The sequence below is a fragment of the Urtica dioica genome, chromosome 6, assembly GCF_054948205.1.
Source record: "Urtica dioica subsp. dioica isolate 48M chromosome 6, U.dioica_male_clone48M_v1_H2, whole genome shotgun sequence".
Classification (NCBI taxonomy): domain Eukaryota; kingdom Viridiplantae; phylum Streptophyta; class Magnoliopsida; order Rosales; family Urticaceae; genus Urtica; species Urtica dioica.
In genome coordinates this window covers 33785084-33807584 of record NC_142761.1, presented here as the reverse complement: position 1 = coordinate 33807584, position 22501 = coordinate 33785084, and the positions used below count along the sequence as shown (strand labels likewise).

General features: G+C 37.0%; 2 protein-coding genes across 2 annotated transcripts; one reads left to right on the top strand and one right to left on the bottom strand.

Moving 5' to 3' along the window:
* The first annotated feature begins 9761 nt into the window (after positions 1-9761).
* LOC149393743 (chaperonin CPN60-2, mitochondrial) lies at positions 9762-13967 on the top strand. Its single transcript, XM_089616618.1, has 18 exons — positions 9762-9998; positions 10256-10280; positions 10379-10510; positions 10609-10768; positions 10890-11065; positions 11153-11248; positions 11417-11521; positions 11730-11816; positions 11913-12002; positions 12090-12170; positions 12263-12331; positions 12438-12515; positions 12603-12698; positions 12820-12919; positions 13017-13120; positions 13223-13328; positions 13433-13511; positions 13611-13967. The coding sequence occupies exons 1-18, from the start codon at positions 9961-9963 to the stop codon at positions 13729-13731; spliced, it is 1743 nt and encodes a 580-aa protein (XP_089472744.1). The 5' UTR covers positions 9762-9960; the 3' UTR covers positions 13732-13967.
* Positions 13968-14174: 207 nt separating this feature from the next.
* ING1 (RING/FYVE/PHD zinc finger superfamily protein) lies at positions 14175-16436 on the bottom strand. The gene is made up of 7 exons (XM_089616619.1): positions 16291-16436; positions 15594-15665; positions 15225-15412; positions 15038-15101; positions 14863-14938; positions 14568-14742; positions 14175-14485 (listed from the first exon to the last, which is right to left on the bottom strand). Exons 1-7 carry the CDS (start codon positions 16316-16318, stop codon positions 14375-14377), a joined length of 714 nt encoding a protein of 237 aa, XP_089472745.1. The 5' UTR covers positions 16319-16436; the 3' UTR covers positions 14175-14374.
* Positions 16437-22501: the final 6065 nt, after the last annotated feature.

Genomic DNA, 22501 nt, shown 5'->3' with positions numbered 1-22501 from the left:
AAAGCAATAACAATAAATTATTATAGATTTTGTGGTATGTGATAGGTGCGTTAATCGCGCGTAAAACTCATATTTCCCGAACCAAAAACCGACGAGTCCTCAAGTATTTTAATGGTTTTTAGTAGGTTTTTGAGTAGTTTCAGGTTCAGAGGAGAAATAGAGCGTCTACAGTCAATTTCATGGAAAAATGGTGGGATTTGGAGACAAAACGGTCGAAATAGAGTCAAAAAGCGATAAGCAAGAAAATTGGCGACTACGCGCGCCGCACGCCTTCCATCGCGCGCCGCGCGAAGACAGACTTCGAGACCGCGCGCCGCGTGCTTCTAGTTGCGCGCCGTGCATACGGGGGCATAAACCGTGAAATCGCACAGAGTCGTATGCGCGGAGCGCGCATAACCTGGAGCTGGGTCCGCGCGCCGCGCGCCTCCGGATTACTGGAATAGGAAATTAACGTTTTCTGAAGATTTTTGACCCTTGGATTGAATTGGAAGGCCCAGATAACTCCGAAAATCATCCCTTGACCTATATATACGACTTTAAGTCTCAAAAACTCTCTTTTATCGTTTGGTTGTTCTGGAGATCTTTTGAAAGACGAAAAAAGGCGTTCTTCAACGGAATTGACAACCCGACGAGAGGATAATAATCCGTCAATTACATAGGTTTGCTAGAACACTCGAGAGATGCTAGTGAATAATTTTGATAGAGTGAGATTAGCATCCATAGGAGTAGATTTTGTTGTTCAAACCCGAAACCCCCGACCTAGTTAGCTCCGGTGAAATCGCGACCCCTACCTTCTCATCTTGCAAAACTCGTATCTTTTTCTCTGCTTTAGTTTTATTATTATTATTGCTACAAACATCTTCTTAATTTTATTTGGAGTTAATTAGCATCAAGTTTTAGTAAATCTTTGTTTCACTAGTCTCTGTGGGTACGATACTCGAATTTACATTCTATATTACTTGAGCGACACACGTACGCTTGCGTGCGCGAGTTATTTCGCAACAGTATGTTTAAAATTAATATGAATGATAATCATAACACACTTAATATAAAGAGATAATGGCGGCATTAATACCTAATGTTTTCGCGTGGATACAATTTGGCACCTAATCTTTTTTTTTTACGGGAAAAATACCTATAGTAGCATTTCAGTGTCACCGTTACATTTTGGCTGTTTAATGCTAACAGTTTTCCACGTGGCCTTCATTAGGTGAGTAAATTAATTCATTCTCTTAAATAAATAAAAACAACAGTAAAAAGAGAAACAACTTAAATTTTGAAATCAATGAGACCTAAAAAGAGCGGTCAAACCAAAAAAAAAAAAGAAATCGACGAAGATGGATGAAGAACGAATCGATGAAGAACAAGAGGGTGGTGGCGAAGAAGATTCTGTGTTTGAAGAGGAAGAGTACAACGAGCATGAAGACCTTGAAGCTGAGCAAACGAGTCATCCTCAGAAGTGGTGGTCGGATGTGAACGCCGTATGTAACGACAACGACAACAACGGGGATGGCGACTCTGATGGATTTGTGTCTGAGAGCGACCTCGAGAGTTTATGTAGCGATGAGGATGAGCAGTCGACGAAGAAGAGCAAGAGAGAGTATAATCCACGGTCAAATCATGCGGATTTCAAATTCAAACTAGGTATGCAATTTCCAACGATGGGTCATCTGAGACATATTCTCAGAGAAGAGTTCATTAAGAATGATAAAGAATTTCAGTACATTTTCAATGAAGGGAGTCGATTGCGAGCAAAATGTAAAGGGAAAGGTTGCAAGTGGGTTCTATATGCTAGGCTTATGAATTCAGACACGAAAACTGTTAGGATAAACACATTGATTAATATCCATGATTGTGGGATTGTGTTTGACAACAAGCATGTTACAAGTACTTGGTTAGCCAAACATTTCCTCGAACAGTTTAGGCTTAACTCTAACTTACATTACCAAGCCTTCAAGGAAATGGCATGTGCTTCAATGTTCAGCAATGTGACCAAGACAATGTTCTATAGAGCTAAGAAAAGAGCTAGAAATGCACTGGAAGGCTCTGTTAGAGATCAATATACAATTCTAGATGATTGTTGTAGACAACTCACAATAACAAATCCTGGTAAACACTGCTAGCTGGACATGGTTTATGGAGCTGCTACGTGAGGATTTGCAGATTCAGAACACAACTGGATTCACTATGATTAGTGACAGGCAAAAGGGGTTAGAGAATGCTTTGGCTGAGGTTTTCCCTGGAGCAGAATTCAGGTTCTGTGTAAGACATCTACACGCAAACTTCAAGAAGGACCATGGTGGATTGTTGCTGAAACAGATGATGTGGTGTTGTGCTCGAGCTACTACACCTGCTGAGTTTACTAGGAGAATGGTTGAGCTGAAAGCAGAAGATGAAAAAGCTTATCAATGGCTTCTCAACAAAGATCCAAAGGCATGGAGTAAATCACATTTCAGAACACATGTCAAATGTGATATGCTCTTGAATAATCTATGTGAAAGTTTCAACTCTGCAATAATGCCTGCAAGAGACAAGCCAATAATCACTCTGTTGGAGAAGCTGAGATTCTGGCTAATGTGCAGGTTTGCTTCAAAAAGGAATGAAGCTGAAAAGTGGTTGCATCCAGTAGGAAAAAGAGTGTTGGCAATAATAGAGAAGCAGAAGCAAGTAGCAAAGTATTGTCAATCTACACTTGCTGGCAATGCTAAGTTTCAAGTAACATTTCTTGGAACCGAGACTTTTGTAGTTGACTTACGGGCTAGGGTATGAACTTGTAGGAGTTTTGAATTATCTGGAATTCCTTGCCTTCATGCATTAGCATGTATATGGTCCACTGGATTGGATGTCATGGATTATGTTGATGACCGGTACAAGAAGCTGGCCTATTCTGCTGCATACAGTGCTATAATAGAGCCCATGACCAGTCCTGATAAATGGCCAGAACCTGGGCTACATCCAATTGTTCCACCACCAGAAATTGCACTACCTGGACGGCCAAAGAAAAAGAGGAACAGAAGCAATGATGAACCTCCAACTTCTGCCAAAAATCAATCCAGAAAAGGCCAAAAAAATCACTGCAGTAAGTGTAGGCAGACAGGGCATTCTATTGTTACTTGTCCTAATGCAGCTACTGTTTAGGTACATTCATCTCGAGTTTTGTATATAGACAGGGCATTCAGTTTAGAACAGGGCATTCAGTTTAGAATTGCATATAACATGTTTTTTTGTGTTGTAGGTGAAACCGGCAAAGAAGAGAGGAAGACCAGTGAAAGCAAATCCTGATCCGGAGACAATCAAGAGGAAAGAAAGGAGGCAGAAACAAATTTCTAAAGAGAAAGGACCTTCAAACTAATTGTGTTTGCTGAATTCAACCTCCAAACTGATGGTGTTTTATGTATTATTTTGTGGATGCTGTTTTAATTTTGTGGTGGTGTTTTATGTATTATTTTGTGGATGCTGTTTTAATTTTGTGGTGGTGTTTTATGTATTATTTTGTGGATGTTGTTTTATGTATCATTTTGTGGTGGTCTGTCAAACTAACAATATGTATCAGAAGTACTTCAATATGTATTTTGAGTATCAGAAGTAATTCTCTATTTTGAATGAAATTGTCACTTTGAACAACATCCTTCATAAAGCCATGACAATTTTCTCACTGCCACTTTGAATGAAATTGTCACCATGACAACATCCTTCAATGTTCTCAATTTTCTCACTGTCACTTTGAAAGAAAAAAAACAGCCTACATAAATATGATCAATATCCAGATTACAAGCACCATGATCAGCCAAAATACACCAATATTCTACAACAACATTACAATAAACACTAAAGCAATGACAATAATCAGCCTTCATAAATATGTTGAATATCCAGATGACAAACCCCCCGTGATCAGTCAAAACATATACATAAGCTACACCAATATTACAATAAAAACTAAAGCCATGACAACAAACATGAAAACAAAATACACAGTACTCCATCTTCCACGTATCTTCATTATTTTTCCCTGATTCTCTTCATCATCATCTGTCATCCTATGGTTCTCAAATTCGAGCTTGTTAATCCTCCTAAGGAGTCCAGGAATGATTTCTTTTGATCGGGCACAAATTTCAGGGTCAATCCACTGAAAGCAATCGCAGCCTCCTTCAGACTAACCGAAAAAAAACCAAACTACTCAGAATCTGAATAATTTCAAGTATAAAATTAAATGAAAACTCATACGGGAACTGACCTTTTTCTTGTAACAACTAATGAATCTCCTACCCGGATTCATATCGGTCCATGAAGTGCGCTCAACCAATGGCACACCACATTTGCACAAATCTTGAAACCTTACCTGAGAAGGCGATCTCTTACTCATCGACGGCGAGCTTGCGCTAGACAATACTCGATGGCACTTCGTACACCTGCTATCGAAGGATAAAGACGAGCTTTCGTCGAACATGGCGTCAGTATTGAGGGTATTGTGAAGAAGCGAAAACCAGAACTAGGGATTTTGATTTGGGATTTTTCTATCGAACGAATGTGTTTCTTATTTCAATATCAGTTGTTTTTATTTATTTAAGAGAATGAATTAATTTACTCACCTAATGAAGGCCACGTGGAAAACTGTTAGCATTAAACAGCCAAAATGTAACGGTGACACTGAAATGCTACTATATGTATTTTTCCCGTAAAAAAAAAGATTAGGTGCCAAATTGTATCCACGCGAAAACATTAGGTATTAATGCCGCCATTATCTCTAATATAAAAGTATATACGAAATAAATGGAACATTAGTGGGCACCCCCGTCATAGTATATTTATTTGTTTATGAAAGATTTTGAGAAAAAAAAGAGCAATTCTATATTTTTCTCCGTATGATATAACATACGCCATCAAACAAATATGAAATGAAAAACCACTTGGTTTAAAATTTCGTTGGTTGCCTAAGTTTCAATAATTTGATCTGAACGATGTATCGAATGCGTGATATTATAATGCTTATATTAATTGAACTTGAATTTGATATGGCATAGTACTTTCAAATATAGTATTGTATTTATAGTGGATCCAAATATAATGTGCTTATGAATCTGATTGCAGTTGAGGTTGATATATATTCTTAGTAAATTAGAAAGAGTTGATATTTTATTCAAATTATATAAAGCATTGTTATGCGTTTGGAGACATTGTATATTAAGCGTAACAAAAATCTAAGCATGTTCGAGACTATGTACCTTTTAATATCACTTAGTTGGAAATGGTAATTAATAGTATTTATTGATTGATATTGGTCTTCAAATATTTGAAAAAAAAAATTGCTCCTATTGAACTTCTTATGCAAGGATAGTCATTGGTATGTTCTATGTTTGTATTTGGCGTGTATAAAAAGAGAGTTCAACATGAAAATAATAATGTAAACAAATGAGACTGAGAGAGAGAGATATCTCAAAAAAGAATTGCGACAAAAACTTAAAATAAAATTAAGAAAACAAAGTTTGTGGAGCCTACATCTCAAAGTGGTGTGCTTGACAGTATACATATACACCTAACACGTATAAATACTTATTGATAAGATAGAAAAAAAATTATAACGAATCATAACCAAGGTTCCCGTGATACTGTACACCGTTTAAGAAGAATATGTTAACACGTAGTGCAATCGCCACGTGGCAGACATTAGTTGGGAGAAAATATTACTATAGAAACTACAGTATATTTGCACCCCCACTTAATTATATAGGATAATGTACATGAGTTGTTGATACTTACGGTGATTTGAAATAATATAATCGCCATTTGAGTTGGGCATGAATGACATTTATGTGCTTTTACTATTGATGGATTGGATTTTTTCCCCCTTATTTAACTTAGGTGTCAATTAAAATTGCTTCAATTAACTATAAAAGATGAACAATTTAGCAAATTCGAACATTCGATATTAAAAGAGATTTGTAAAGAAGTAGCCATTTTACGAGGAGTCTTTTAAAATAATAGCCGACGTTTGTTTTTTATTAAGCAATTAGCCAAAAAAAAATAATGTACCTAAAATGCCCTTTTCCCCAATTCATCAGACAAAACTCCGTGAGCCTCCAACTTTGCGATGTCCTCTTCGCGTTCATCCTCCATCTCCGACAACGATGGATCGCCCGTACAGCCCGCCGTCTTCGCTCGACTGGGCGGCGCCCTTCATCCGCCGCCGCGAGTACTCCCAGATATGCGACGCCCGCATCTGGGCGCCGCCGGACCCTTCTCTGGTTGCCGCGCTCGCGTCTGTCGCCGCCCGCTGCGTCCGCCCACCGGAAAGAATATCCGCGCGGCCTTATCTTCCCTCATCTCCTCTGCCGAGTCCAGGGACCTCTTCTTCGTCCACTACAGCGGCCACAACACCCGCCTCCCCGCCGAGACCGGCGAGGACGACGATACCGGCTTCGACGAGTGCATTGTCCCCTGCAACATGAATCTAATCACTGGTGAGGTGGATCATACGATCAGATTATGGTTTTGCTTCTGTTTTGATCGAGAGGATTAGATTTCGATCTGGATTTGGATTCAATTTTCGTTTTGTTTTTGCGTGGATCAGATGACGATTTCAGGGAATACGTCGATCGGATCCCTGAAGGCTTTCGGATCACCATCGTCTCTGATTCTTGCCACAGCGGTGGTCTGATTGATGAGAGCAAGGAGCAGATCGGCGAGAGCCACAAGCGCAACGCCGAAGAAGAAGAAGAATCTTCTGGCGGATTCCATTTCGGGTTCAGAGACATGCTCCACTGCGATGTCGAAGGCCAAGGACTCGGACTCCGAAATCGTCAGATGGAACACGGCCATCACTTCGCACATGCGCTCCGGCGACTTCGACGCCGCTCTCCGCATCTTCTCCGAAATGCCCCGCCGCAGCATCGTCTTCCACAACACCATGATCTCCTGCTACCTCTCCAACGACAAGTACGGACACGTACGGGAAGTGGTCGACAAAATGCCGCACAGAGACCTCGTCTCCTGGAACGTGATGATCAGCGGGTGCGTGAGGAACCAAGACCTCGGCGCCGCGCGAGCGCTGTTCGACGCCATGCCCGAGTGCGACGTCGTCTCGTGGAACGCGTTGTTATCGGGTTATGCCCAGTTGGGACACGTGGACGAGGCTAGGAGGGTCTTCGAGGCGATGCCGGCGAAGAACGACATCTCGTGGAACGGGCTTCTCTCGGCCTACGTGCAGAATGAGCGGGTCGAGGAGGCCCGCGGGCTGTTCGAGTCGCGGGCGGGCTAGCCCGTGGTGTCGTGGAACTGCCTGATGAGCGGGCTCGTGAGGAAGAAGATGACGAGGGAGGCGAATAGGCTCTTCGACCGGATGCCCGAGAGAGACGCGGTGTCGTGGAACGTCATGATCACGGGCTACGCTCGGAACGGGGATTTACATTAACGAAAAAATACTATTAACTTGCAAATGATTAATATGATTTACTGTCGGATTTACTGTCCTCGATTGTTCACGGAAATAATTAGTAAATCGTATTTACTGCTACATTAACCAGTCTTCATATCTGATGTGAAAATGAAAGACAAGAGCGATATAACAGTAAATCGGATTTACTGTTATATTTACCATAAAAATGAATGATTTACTCAATGATTAATATGATTTACTGTCAGATTTTTAGTCCTCGATTGTTCATGGAAATAATTAGTATATCGTATTTACTGTTAGATTAACTAGTCATATTTACCATAGAAACGAATGATTTACTTAATGGTTAATATGATTTACTGTCGGATTGTTAGTAAATAATTAGTAAATCGTATTTACTGTTAGATTAACTAGCCCTCATCTCTGATACTTTTCCTGTTAGATTAACTACAAAATGTTACGGTAAATAAGATTTACTATTGTTCTTGTTATGGTAAATAAGATTTACTATTATTCTTGTTACAACAAATAAAATTTAATGTAGTTTTTGTTATTGTTAATTAGATTTACTAATTTTTTTGTTATGGATGATATTATTTACTATGATAGTTAATAATATTAACCTAAGGGTATAATTGTAATATTGGAATGTTGTCATGATAAATTGGCTATTTTCCTAAATATGTTAATAGTTTGGCTATAATTTTAAAGTAGGGGTGTCATTTTGGCTAATTCTTTAGCCGGCCCATATTAAAAATAGCTAAATTTTCATCTGTATGAGTTTAAAGGGTAATATTTAGAGACTAATGTTGCCGGTTTTCTTTTAGGGACAATTTATATAGTGAAATTTGTTTTAACTAGCCAAGTTTGCCATTCTTATTGGGAGAATAACTCAAGTTTCATTTTATTAAGCAAATAGCCTATATATTAGCTTAGGTTATGATTTTTTTGTGAGTAAAGTTAATTTACTAAATGATTGAATTAGGAATTAGGTTAATTAATTGAATGTTTTGAATATCAATTGACTTAAGTTCTTATTTTTGTAAATTTTTTGTGAATTTCAAATCCTTCACGAATCAGTTAATTAATTAACTCAACTCACTCTAGTACGTTAATTAAATTAACTTATTCGCGAATTTACAGTGAATCAACAAAATCAGAGATTTTTCTTTCTCTTCTTCTTTTTCTGCGGCGAGGATTCGTTGAGGCCTCCGTCGAACCGGTTCGACTCGAGGCGGAGAGTCAGCAGTCTCAGGAGACAAGCGAGCGAGCTCGCCGGAATCTTGCCGGTGAAACGGTTATGTGAGGAATCCATTCTTTGGACTCGCTGGAGCTTCGAGATCCCGGAGCAGGAGGGCGTGGCGCAGCGGATGTGGTGGAGGAGTCGTCGTCGGAGAGGTTTGGGGCGACAGTGAGAGGGAATGAGTTAGGGTTAAAGGAGGTTGTGGATGATAGGAGTAGTTTAGGTAGTCTATTAAAGTTGAGTTATTTACTTAATAAAATAAAACATGAACTAGTCCCTTAATATTGTTGAGCCAATTTGGCTATTCTTAAAAATAGATGCGTAATTTTCACAGTATGAACTGGTGATTTGTTATTTAAAAAAAAAAAAAAAACCCTGGCATCACAGGGAACGTTGAAAAAAAAACACAAAACACAAGAGAACGAAAAAAATTGTGATCACAACTCTTACTTTAAAAATATTTAAAAATGGACTTTTATCCCTATTTTGGACAATAATACCCTTCTGATCATCGTGACATACAATGACATACGATGCCATATGATGTCATGCGATGCGTACGATGTCATACAATGTCATATGATGTTATATGATCAGGAGGACATTTTTGTACGAAATAAGGACAATAATATATTTTTAAATATTTTTTAAATAAAAGATCTAATCTTGATATTTTGTTAACTTTTAAGTTCATATGAAATTTCTCGAACGAAAAGAAATGCAAGAGAAGAATGGAGAAGAGTAAAAGAATAAAATAAGATATTAATTATATACATACTTCTAATTTTAATTTTGCAATAAGTTGCCATATAAATATGGTTGAAAATTCGTTTATATACATAAACTTATTTGACATGGGAAGATAGCGGTGGCCATCCGTTGAATACGAATTGCAGGTTATTCAGTTAATAACGTAGGAATTAGGATAATGAATCATAAATATTCAGAAGATTATAGACTTTAATATAAAGCTATTTTGTTCATTTTCCGAGTCGACTAATTAGACAAAATGAAATTAAACAAACAAATAGTATATTTCCTTCACAGAAACACTCACAAGACAGTAAAACTTTCCGTAATTTTCTTTTCCAAAAAGAAAAATAATCTAAATATTACACAAAAACCCTAAACCCTAGAGCGTGGTGGTTCTTCTGTTTCTAGAGCCTTCTTTGTCCTCTAGAAAACCCCTCTCATTTCTCTTTTTCTTTCTTTCTCAACTCTCTCTGCAATTCTCTGGTTTCTTTCTTAAGCTTTCACTAATTTCTCTCTCTCTCTCTCTCTCTCTCTCTCTCAATCCAAGTCTCTCTCGCTGTTTCTCAAGATGTACCGCTACGCCATAAACCTCGCTTCCAAGGCTAGGTGTGTTCTGTTTTTTCTCTTCTTCTTCCAATTGACCTGTTCGTTTGATTGTCGATAAAACTTTATGACTACAACGTTCGCAAACCATGGAAAGAAATGATCTTCACCTAGGAGTATATAATGTGTTCGGATCTTTAATTTATATTGAGTGATTAAATGTCGCTGATTTTTGCTTCTCAGTCCACTTGTAATGAAATGAAAAAAAAAATGATAATAACAATACAAGATCTGATGGCTTTATGCTTTGGAATTTGCAGGAATGCCAGGAATGCAACGAATCAAGTGAGTTAACAGAACGGTTATATGTGTTTCTCATGAACACCATATTATTGGACTTTCATTTCTGATGATGAACATTCGTTGATATGTGTTGAAATCAGATTGGAAGTCGATTGAGCTGGACGAGAAACTACGCTGCCAAAGACATCAAATTCGGAGTTGAAGCTCGGGCCTTGATGCTGAAAGGTGTCGAAGAGCTCGCTGATGCTGTCAAAGTCACAATGGGTCCCAAGGTAATCAATGGATTTTCTAGTTCATTTGAGAATATTCTCTTCTTTTTCATTTATCCCTATTCAATTTATTGATACTGTCCCGTTTGGCCATGAAAAAGGGGCGTAATGTGGTCATTGAACAAAGCTATGGTGCCCCGAAAGTGACGAAAGACGGCGTGACCGTTGCCAAGAGCATCGAATTCAAGGACAAGGTCAAGAATGTCGGGGCTAGTTTGGTCAAACAAGTTGCAAACGCCACCAATGATGTAGCCGGTGACGGTAAGCAATCGAAAAAGACCATTTTGACCTTTGAAGCTGGGACATTGTATTCCTATTTGGGGTTTTCAAGTGTTACAAACTTTGCTGATTTTTTTTTTTTTTGGCGTTATTGTCATCGCAGGAACTACATGTGCCACGGTGCTTACTCGTGCGATTTTTTCCGAGGGATGCAAATCCGTCGCAGCAGGAATGAATGCCATGGATCTCAGACGTGGGATTTCCATGGCCGTCGATGCGGTTGTGACTAACTTGAAGAGCAGGGCAAGAATGATCAGCACTTCCGAGGAGATAGCGCAGGTTTGTGCTATGGAACTAAATAGTAAATCTTTTTTCTTTCTTTTTCTTTTCATGGAAATAACATTAATAAAGTTAATTCAATAACAGGTTGGAACTATATCTGCAAATGGAGAGAGAGAAATCGGCGAGTTGATTGCCAAGGCAATGGAGAAGGTTGGCAAGGAAGGAGTCATCACAATCTCGGTATGAGTCTCTCATCAACTATACAAAACTAGCTCTTTAAAAGAGAAGTTGGTCTTTAGGGCTTAATAATGTATTTTATTGATTTCGAACTCTTAATTCTTGAAGTTACATTTTTTAATGATCATATAATTTTTTATGTTGTGTATTAATCATGTTGAACTATTGCAGGATGGTAAAACCTTGTTCAACGAGTTGGAAGTAGTTGAAGGAATGAAGCTAGACAGGGGATATATCTCTCCTTATTTTGTTACAAACCAAAAAAATCAGAAATGTGTAAGTATACCATGTACTGAATTTTCACCATCTTGTCAATACTATGCATAGCCAACATATTTTTCTTGAGAAAAATATGATGTAATAAATTTTTGATTGTTAGATAATATACTTACAAATGTGTAAACTGATAGCACACTGTGTCAACGTGGTGTTGTTATGAGTGAATCGTGTCGTCTAACGGAAGCTCATACTTGATGATTGACAGGAACTGGAAGATCCGTTGATTCTTATTCACGAGAAGAAAATCTCAAGCATCAATTCCATTGTCAAAGTTTTGGAATTGGCTCTAAAGGTGCGAAGTCATATTACTAATAGCTCCCGCTGTAAAATGATTTCAGTTCTCTCTTATGACATGGTTGGCTGAGAAGTGTTTCCGTGTGTTTCTCAGAGGCAACGATCATTGCTTATCATCTCCGAAGATGTTGAAAGTGACGCCCTAGCAACGCTCATTCTTAACAAGATCCGTGCTGGAATTAAGGTTATATACAGCCCACACATTTTTTAAAAAATTTGATGCATGTTCACTTTTGTAAAAGAGTTTAAGAATCGTACGCATTTTGAGCAGGTCTGCGCTGTAAAAGCTCCAGGATTCGGTGAAAACAGGAAATCTGGTCTTCAAGATCTTGCTGTTCTTACCGGAGGCACTGTAAGTTTGTGTCAAAGAATCACTTCATTCTGTGACTCTGTTGTGTAGTTTGATTATTCCTAAAAAAAATCCTTTCTTGTTTTCTGTAAAAGGTTATTACCGAAGAACTTGGTCTTAATTTGGAAAAAATGGATTTCGATATGCTCGGCTCCTGCAAAAAGGTAAATTATATATTGCATGACACTAAACCATGTTAACATTTTTTTATTTTTTTATTTTTTTATATTTCTCATGTAAAGCTATGCTAATGATGGTTCGTCTAAATAGGTCACAATCTCAAAAGATGATTCCGTGATTCTCGATGGCGCTGGTGACAAGAAATCTATCGAGGAAAGATGTGAACAGGTAAGTAAGATCATTCTTTTCTGTGTATCTTCCTCTTTTCTTTCTGGCTTACATACTGAATTCCCACTATATATAATAATGCAACAGATTAGGTCTAGCATTGAGTTGAGCACTTCTGATTACGACAAGGAGAAGCTGCAAGAGAGATTGGCGAAACTCTCTGGCGGCGTTGCCGTGTTGAAGGTTTGCGCTTGCACTTCCATATAGTACCATACCATCTTAGTCTACATAATTTTAAGTCTCTTGTGTAACAGTAATTAATAATTGAGTGCCATTTTTTTCTTACTCTTTTTCTATTGCGTAGATTGGAGGAGCAAGTGAAGCTGAAGTGGGTGAGAAGAAGGATAGAGTGACAGATGCTCTGAATGCCACAAAGGCAGCTGTTGAAGAAGGCATTGTACCTGGTGAGACTCATCTCTCTCCGTTTGGATTAGCTTTCTCTCTTTGGCCACACATGATAGACTATTTCTCACAAAGCTCTTACCTTTTATTTATTTATAGGCGGTGGTGTCGCTCTTCTGTACGCCTCGAAAGAGTTGGACAAGCTCCAAACCGCCAATTTCGACCAGAAGATTGGGGTTCAGATTATTCAGAATGCTCTCAAGGTACAATATAATATCCTATAATACCCATCAGCCACCTTTTAATAAACAAATAATTATACCTTTCGAGAGCTTTGATGTTTTATCCTAATTTGTGATATGCAGACACCAGTGTACACAATTGCACAGAACGCTGGAGTCGAAGGCGCTGTTGTCGTTGGAAAGCTGTTGGAGTCTGATAACCCCGATCTTGGATACGATGCAGCCAAAGGTCAGTTTTCGAAAAGAAAGAAAAAAACCTTCCACGTCTCGCTTCATCACTGTTTTATTTTTATTATAAAGCTTAATTGTTTGCCTTTCACTTTGCTGGAATAGGTGAATATGTTGACATGGTTAAGGCTGGAATCATAGACCCCCTTAAAGTAATCAGGACTGCTTTGACTGATGCCGCAAGGTAACGATGAGAATCTCCTCTCTTTTTCTGTCTCGGGTTTTGCAGACTTGTCGGTATTTTCTTTTTCTAACTTTTATTTATTTATTTATTTTATTTTAGTGTGTCGTCGCTGATGACAACAACGGAGGCAATCGTGGTTGAACTCCCGAAGGAGGACAAGGAGATGCCGGGAATGGGAGGCATGGGAGGAATGGGAGGTATGGGAGGCATGGACTACTGAGAGATCAAATACCCTCATTCCCATCCTTCGATTTGAAATGATATATTGTTATTTAGAAACATTACAAGTTACTTTTTTTTTTGGTTGAGAGGCATATTTTGTAATCATGTTCTGAGAGGTCAGTTCTAGGTAGATCTCATGACTCGGGATAATTTCTGAGCTTGCTGGAGAAAAGAAGAGTTCACTTGTATCTTTGAACTTGTTCATTGAAAATAAGATTTCTTTTATTGGGCTTAGTTTAACTTATTTGAAAAATTGAAAGACAACGAGTACACATCGTTTTCAACCTACCCATGTAATACTTCCTTTGTACATGAACTGAACTTCAAACGCAGAAAGTAAATTTAAGAAAAACGATGAATCTGTGACAAACAAACATCTGGTATTGTTTAAGTCGATGATTATGTTGTTATTTTTTTGTGCAATTCGTTGAACACCTAGTCTGAAAACCGTAGTTTAGTTAATAAAAGCCAGTAAACTACTAATTATTGTAAGAGACGAGGTACGAGTATACAGTGAAGTACCAAACTATGATCATAACTAATGATATGCTAAACAAAATTCAGTACATAATACAAATTCATCAAAGCTGGGAAAAAAAGCTTAATACAGTTTCTAATAATCGGCTGAGATCTTGCCCAAGTCACCTCGCCTTTCTACGATTTTTCAGGCCACCACAGTCGGAACAATACCATTTCCCTTTCGGCTGTTCTTTCAACCCAACGCAGCTGAAGTGGAACCACTCGATCTTGCACTATCAGCAGAGAAAAAGAACGACAAGTCAGAATTGAACAACACCCATTAGAATATCTCAAAAAGAGATGAAGATAACATACATCTGGGTTATCACAAGCAACCATCTCTCCATAGCTGACTTGGTTACAGAAACAGTACGTCGGTTCATTCGGGTCCACTGGTAAATCCAAATCCATTCCCACCGGATTCGTTGCTGATGTCACCGCCTCCGTCGCCGCCGTCACCGCCGCTGCCGCAGCCGTAGCCAGCCTCGTTCTGTCCAAAATCGACATTAAAAAAACAAAATTAATAACATATTTTTTACTTTTTAGAAGGAGAATTTTCCACGGGACTATAAAGTGAAATCGAAATAAAGGGGCGAGGACGTTTTCGTACTTCTTACGCCCTCCTCTCCCAGTTTTGACATTTCCTTCTCCACTTGCTGCGGGAGCCGCGGCCGCATTTTCTTTCTCTGAACCATTATTTATTTCCGAACATAAGTTTTAGGCAAATATTGGAACCTTAAGTGTTTACTTGTTTTGCTGTATCGATGTTGAAATTCAGAATGTACCTCGTCTGATATCCTCATCGAGTTTTTTCAAATATTGATCAAGTTGTTGTACATGTGTATCCACCTGAAACATGATTAGACATCATTCTGTATATCGTTTTCAATTGTGGAAAAAAAAACCTTGTTTGATATCATGGGCTTTAGAAAATCGAAAGCTAGCTTTAACTTTGATATATTGAAAACGTACCAGATCGTAAGCCTGAACAGCCAAAGCGACTTTCTCGTCCGCGATCCTGATACTGTGTTTTTGCTCGTCAAGAGCCTCGTCCGAGTATCTGATACGTGAAACATCGGCCGCAACATTTCCGGGTCTAATCTCTCGCTTAATATCTTCTATCTCCTTTTCACAGCGCCGTTCATTTTGTCTTTGGATCTCTGCTCACAGACATATCACGGTAACTACTTGATTTATTGTTGCATGGCCAAAGGAAAAAAAAAGGGATCTGTAACTGAATCACTGAATCTAATGAATTTAGGATATAAAATAGGAAGCTTTATAACTCATTACCAAGGCATGAAATTATCGCACTCTAATGAAAATACACCGAAAGCATACCTTGTAAACTTTTATCTAGATCCCGCAATAAAGCATACTTCCTTTGCAGAATATTTGGCAGCGATTCAAGGTCTGTGTTAAAATATTTTAGAATTGAATAAGACAACTAAAAACAAATTCAATTAATTAACATAGCCCATAATTACAAGATATAGACGGACGGAAATTATAGCAATTGGGTGTAGTCTAACCATGAATTCTAAAGCAAAATTTACGCGACTTTAATTGAAGATTCTATTAATTTTAATAACCTAAAAAGGTTATTGCACAAAAGTTCAACGTGAAACAAGAAACTCAAATAAGAATGTAAATTCAATTGATAAACTACGGCAAGATTTGATAAATTACACATACAATATCAAATATTTGATATATACATGTTATGGCGTTCCCAAAAAAAAAAAAAAAATTACGAATTAGTTCAAGACACCAACTTTACGATTTGATATCTTCGAAGTTTGATTCTACCCAAATTCACCAAAAGAAAAAATAAAAACAAGTGTTTCAAATCTTGTTTATAGTGATATGACACACACACACACACACACAAACACACACTGGGTAGAAGAACTATTCAAGAAACACTCAATAGCATCGAAATCGTATTAAAAGAATCCAATTTCTCAACAAATCCTCGGATGAAATTGAGCTAGGGCTTGAAAGAAACGACATGAATGGAAGAGAATAGCTTACTTACTGGACTGAAATTCTTCAAGAAAGGACATTTCGTGGTGGTTATGAAGATCTTCTTCTGAGATTTCCCGCCATAGATTCAACGACCGACCTCGGAGCCCTAATACAGAGGATTCACAATATAATTGAAATAAAGAAAATGAAAAGGAAAAGACAAAGGTAACCTTTCATGTCTGTAAATGCGTGCTAAACATGTCGTTTTCATAGTTTATTAGTCCTCTTTTATAGAAAAAAAAAAAAAAAAATGGGCACCCCAGTCCATTCCCTCCTCCGTAAATTTCAGTTTCCACCGCACAAATATTTCTATTACATATTATTAGTAATGGCGGCATAAATCTCTTAAATTTTACGCTTGATACCGTTTTTGTTTTTTTTTTTTTTGTTTTTTTTTTTTTTTTTCCGACGGATAAAATATCTAATGTTTGTTTTGAGTGTCACCGTTACTCTCTACACCATTATCTTTGACCGAATGCCACATGAAAAGCTGAGATATAAAAATAATTGTAGAAGACGACGACACTTTAAAAAAAATCCATAAATTAAGATATATTATTTACTCCTCTATTGCATAAAATACGATAAATTATTTGTTGGAAACAATATACATAAATTAAAGCATTATATTTTATAATAATAAAATAAATACACGCCACAATATATATAAAAACTAATGAGTATTCGTAATTATTTTTTTAGAATGCATTAATTAAAAAAAACAATATTATAACATTGTAACACAAATCAAAACGTATACAAATTAAAAGAATATACATACAATACACATTAAGTATAAAATTATAGCTATAGATATATTTAGGGTAGAATTATAATTTGTAAAAACTTTAGGTTTTAAGAAAAGAACTATGCATCACTGGATAATGTATTTCCAAATTTAAGGAACCACTATCTATTTATTAGTGATATAAATATAAAGCATGCATCAATTTTAATCCGTAGTCTAGATATTTTGTTAACTTTCAGGTCCATCTAATGAAATTTCTCTTTCGTTTCTTAATCTGTAGTCTATGTACCGATTTATAATAATTATAATAATTAATTATATGACCGTTTGTTTTAGGAAAAATAACATCTTTGTCCTTTTAATTATGGCCAGTGTGTCACCTCGGTCCACAAACTTTAAAATTTGTTTTAATGATATTCAAACTTTTTTTTTATCAGTTTTCATCCTTCCGTCAAGTTTTTGTTCAATTAATTTTATTATTCTTTTTACTATGTTTACAACATCCTCGCAAAACCAACCATAGTCGCACCACTAATTACTATAAATCTTAACAACTACGGATTAAAATTGCATGTATGACAATGAACGATAATATTTCTATCTGGGAGATCAATCGAAACGGAATTAAAACACTTCAAGAATAATTAACAAATAAAAAAGAGATAACAATTTTAATACGATAAGCAAAAGAAAACTCTACACCAAGATCTTTCGATTCAAGTTTTGGGATTGAAACTCCACTTAATCGTTCAAAATCTAACTACACATAAATAAATAAAAACAATAAAAGCAATAGAAAAGAAAAAGAAGACAAAAGTGTGTGAGAGTCAGGACGGTGTCCACGGAGAAACCGTCCGTACTCCGTTTGTCGCCGAAAGTCCTCTTCTCTCTTCATGTGCGACTCTTCTTAGCTCTGAAAATCGTTGTCACTATATTTTTGGTCGAAATTCCGAAGTTCTCTTTTAATTAGAATTCAAATGTGTTTTATTTGAGTCGTAATAGGTTTTTAACAGACCTGTACCGTACCGCGCTACAGGCTTGTTTGTGTTTTATTTGAGTCGTAATAGGTTTTTAACGGACCTGTACCGTACCGCGCTACAGGCTTGTTGTACCGCATACACCTACTGTATTGTTCGTCCTCAGGTGGCTGATCCGTTTTCTTCCAAAAGTTGATATTTAAGCTTCGAACTCGCCCTAAATCACATAAACACATATAAACACTCAAATCATAAGATGCTCGATTACAAACGTTATTTTAAGTTATTACAATGAATAATGTGATAAAGTTTTATCACAAAATGAATAAAAATTATGCCCTTATCAATTTCTCCAATAGTATTTTTTCGGTGGCATACATTTTGACTACTGCTCCTTATATATATATATATAAGTGTGTGTATTTAGAAAATGCTCTTTGTTATTGTTGAGTTCATGTTATCTCCAATCTATTAATACTGTTCTTTTTTATTCATATTTGTTCTACAGTCTTTACGATAAATATGTATACTTTATTTTTTTTTCTATTTTATTTTATACAATTTTTTTATCATTTGAAGAACTTATTTAGAGGTTACGATCTACCAGACCATTCTCAGGTTCTTAAAGACAAAACAAATTGTCCTTAGTGTGATGCTTTAAAATTTCAATTTGAGCCATCCAAGTTTTGTTGCTCTTCCGGTTAAATTTGTTTGGCAATAGAAAAACCACCGGCTACTCTTCAGGATTTATTCTATAGAAGTGGATAAAAAAAAAAAAAACAAAAAACTTTCGTCGTTATGTTAGAATATATAATTCAAGCTCGCGTTCGCTTCTCTATTTTTTTTTTGTTGTGCTTGGTAATATGAGATTACAAATTTATGTTCAATTTTTTTTTTTCTCTTTTTCATTTTTTGTCCTGCTTGGTAATATGAATTACAGATTCATGTACACTTTTTTTTTTCATTCTCTTTTCATCATTTTTTTTGCCTGAGATAATTTAATAATAAAAAAAACTAATGGTTATTCACATTATCATACAGGGTGCACAAAAAAGTTCCTTGAAAACACTATTTAAGGCACAAGAACTTATTACAAAAACATTTATGTTCAATACAGAAAGACTCTAACTTCAACATCCATGCAACAACAATTCACAATGAATCAAGGTTACAAGCTCAACGAGCTGAATTATATCCGACAAGAAATGGAAAACAAAGCATGGCACAGTTGGGATTCAACACACAAATCCAACCTAAAATAAAAAAAAAACAAAATAATCACAAAGAACAAAATAGCACACACAGAATTACAACTCTCTTATAGGGAAGAACATTGACGTATATGGTATTTATAGAGAAGACACTAGGGCTAACATACAGACCTAAAATCATCTTCGTAAGGTCTTCAATCGTCAATTTCGTCACATCAGCGATGATTAAGCTTCACACCTCTAACAGACACACTATTGGATAGAAAAATAAATCTCCACAACTCTACGATCAAGATCTACAAGATAAACAAAAAAAATATAGATGCTGATCAATCCCTTCAACATCCACCTCCAACAAAAAAAAAAAATTAAGGGTTGAGTAAACTTATCTTCAAAAGGAAAACTTTTGAATTTTTTGGATTGTAAATATATGCCCGTTCTTTTGATCTATTTAGGCAATAAACTTTAGGTTTTTTGTTTACTATAAATACGCTATACAATTTTCTATATATATAGGCAAAGCTTAACTAGAATTTTCAATGACTGAAAATATTTTGAATGTTAGAATCCTTTTAATGTAATTTTCTTTTTGGTAAAAATATATCATCGTTTATATTTTTCCATAATTTTTTCTAATCACGTACTGATTTACAGTTTCATCCGTCCCGTGTGTAACACGTGTTTCTACCTGGTGTATATATTAATCAATTATGTAAAATCATGAATCAACATTCTACAAAAACAAAGACTTTTTAATAAAATTAAATTTTTTGAAAAACGTGAACAAGAATTGATACGAATTAGGAAAACAATAAGATAATTGTATCAAATTTACGCAATTTAAACCATTGTAGACGAGGAATTCGGCATCCTCTTTGACTATACATAAGAAGAAAAAAAAACATATACTCCTGAGTATGAATAAAAAAAGTCAAAATATATATGTAAAGGAAAAAAATGATTGAATTTCAATATTGTTTTAAAAAGACGCCAAATATATCAATAAAAACTTATCATAATAATTCAAATATAGAAGAGTCTCCAAACTCCTTTGTGTTTGCCCATCTTGTTATCTGTCAGCCAAAGCCGGTTCACAATAGGAGTCTTTTTTCGTTTTTTCCCACTTATGTCATTACGAACCTCTTGCCGACTTCCTCACCAAGAAATCCTCTCTGTCAACTTTGACTATAAAACTCAAAACTTTGACGGACCAAGCTCTCTCGACGACTCCCCGACACTCTGGATCGTCCGTCGGAGCATTAAAGAACCGAGGGTCACGACCTTTGTCGTATATAAAAAAAGTAATCTAAAACACTAGGAGCATGATTCGACCCTAGAATCAAATAAATCTTGACCCCCGTCTTGCCAAACCTCAAAAATTAATTTTGACTCACCATTGCATGATCCTTTAGCCATTCTCGAATTCGATGACCTTCCGGCTGCCAATTAGACCCAGTGAAAAGGGTAACTCACTTTGCCAAGGTCCACTCTATTGGTCTCCCCAAGAAAAGACCGTAATGTTTTGCATATAGCCCATGAAACCGAACGACCTCCTGTGGGGGTTAAAAAATCATTTTCCCTAAATAAAAATCACTTAAGCTGGGCTTCGGATCGGCCAAAGCCCAACAAAGGAAGCAACCTGGTTTTCAAGGAACCATCTGGGCCAGTTCGACTCCGGAAGGACGGCCCAAGCCCAATAGGAAGCCCAGTTCGCCGAGGAAGAAACGTACTACCCGCACGAACTCAGTCAAAGGAATTGGTCACAGGTGGATAGAAGACTTCGCTGCGAAGACCGGATCTGGGACGACTTCAACCAGCAACGTGGCGGAGCTGAACTGACGAACACGTGTCCACTTCAACGAACCAGCCTCGACTATAAATAGAAGCCGATATGTCAAATTTCGCACACGCAAGCTGATAACCTTACTTTCGATTTCTTACTTCTCTATTTCCCCGAGTTCGTCCTTGTTCAGTTCGACATTCCGCCATCTTCTAGTTTGTAATTTCTTCGATTATTAATAAATAACTTCGAGCATTTATATTCGTTTCTGTCCATTTCTTTTGAATTTCCTTTGCTTCTTATACGACGTCTTCTGAAACCCATATTTATATAAATAAAATATATATATCATATTATAATTTGAGATTGTTGAAATCGACATCAACACCTCCCCATTTCTCCTCTGCTGCCAGGATCAAGTTAAGATCCATTATAAGCACCCAAGGACATCAGCACGTACCCACCACTCTCGACATATTATCCCAAAAATCCCATCTCTCCTTGAGGCATGGGGGACCATGCACACCAAAAAGATCTGAATCTGACAACATTTTAGAATCCCCTCAAACAATTGCCCAAATAAATTATTTGATTTATTCCAAATGTCCAACTTTATCCCTTAAAAATACCAAATACACATCCAAACCTACCGCGGAAACTGCCGCTCTTCCCCAAAACCTGAACACTCACCTCAAATGTTGAATCCTCTAATAATTTATCTTCAATTCCGTAAAAATCATGATATTTGGTCTTCTTGAGACTTTGAAGAGCTTCATTGTCAGATTTCGATTGAGACCTTATAAATTATATGAGAGACCTTACATGGAGCATGTAGGGAGTTGTGAAGGCCCGTAACAACTCTTATGCTGTTATTTTTCACAAGTGAAAAACGACACTCATAATAAAAAAACGACAAGCAAACGGCTCTGAAAGTGAGCCCCAAACGGCTTAAGGTTGAGTCACAGAAATGGCTCTGAAGGTTGAGCCCCAAACTGTTATGAAGGCTAAGCCCAAAACGGCTCTTAAAACTGAGCCGCAAAACAACTCTGAAGGGTGTGCACCAAACGGCTCTGAAGGCTCCGCCACACAACGGCTCTGAGGGCCGAGCCACGAAACGGCTTTCAAGGCTGAGCCAGTCTGAGGCCTGAGCCGCTCTGAGAGTTGAGCCACAAAACGGCTCTCAAGGCTGAGCCCAAGAAACTTGGAGCCCAAGAATCAAACTTCCTATAAATACTACATACATTTTGGAAGAAAGGAACAACCATTCTAAGAGAAGCAAAATACTACAACTTTTCTCTCTCTCTCTCTCTCTCTCTCTCTCTCTCTCTCTCCCTCTAAAAATTCACTCAACACATACCCGCAAAGTAATGCTAGAGTTACTCCACATCTCTCATATTTGATTTAGAAAAACACAAAAGAGGAATGATCTACTTCCTTTATCTCTAGAATTGAAAAATAATTATTCTCTCTCTCTCTCTCTCTCATATTTCTTTTCACAGACAAAA

Coding starts and splice junctions, on each gene's coding strand:
- LOC149393743 (XM_089616618.1), top strand. CDS start 9,961: ATGTACCGCTACGCCATAAACCTCGCTTCCAAGGCTAG. Junction 12,171..12,262: donor CTGTTCTTACCGGAGGCACT/GTAAGTTTGTGT, acceptor TTTCTGTAAAAG/GTTATTACCGAAGAACTTGG. Junction 12,699..12,819: donor GCGGCGTTGCCGTGTTGAAG/GTTTGCGCTTGC, acceptor TCTATTGCGTAG/ATTGGAGGAGCAAGTGAAGC.
- ING1 (XM_089616619.1), bottom strand. CDS start 16,318: ATGTCCTTTCTTGAAGAATTTCAGTCCA. Junction 14,939..15,037: donor CGATGAGGATATCAGACGAG/GTACATTCTGAA, acceptor ATAATGGTTCAG/AGAAAGAAAATGCGGCCGCG. Junction 14,743..14,862: donor GGGAGAGGAGGGCGTAAGAA/GTACGAAAACGT, acceptor GATTTTGGACAG/AACGAGGCTGGCTACGGCTG.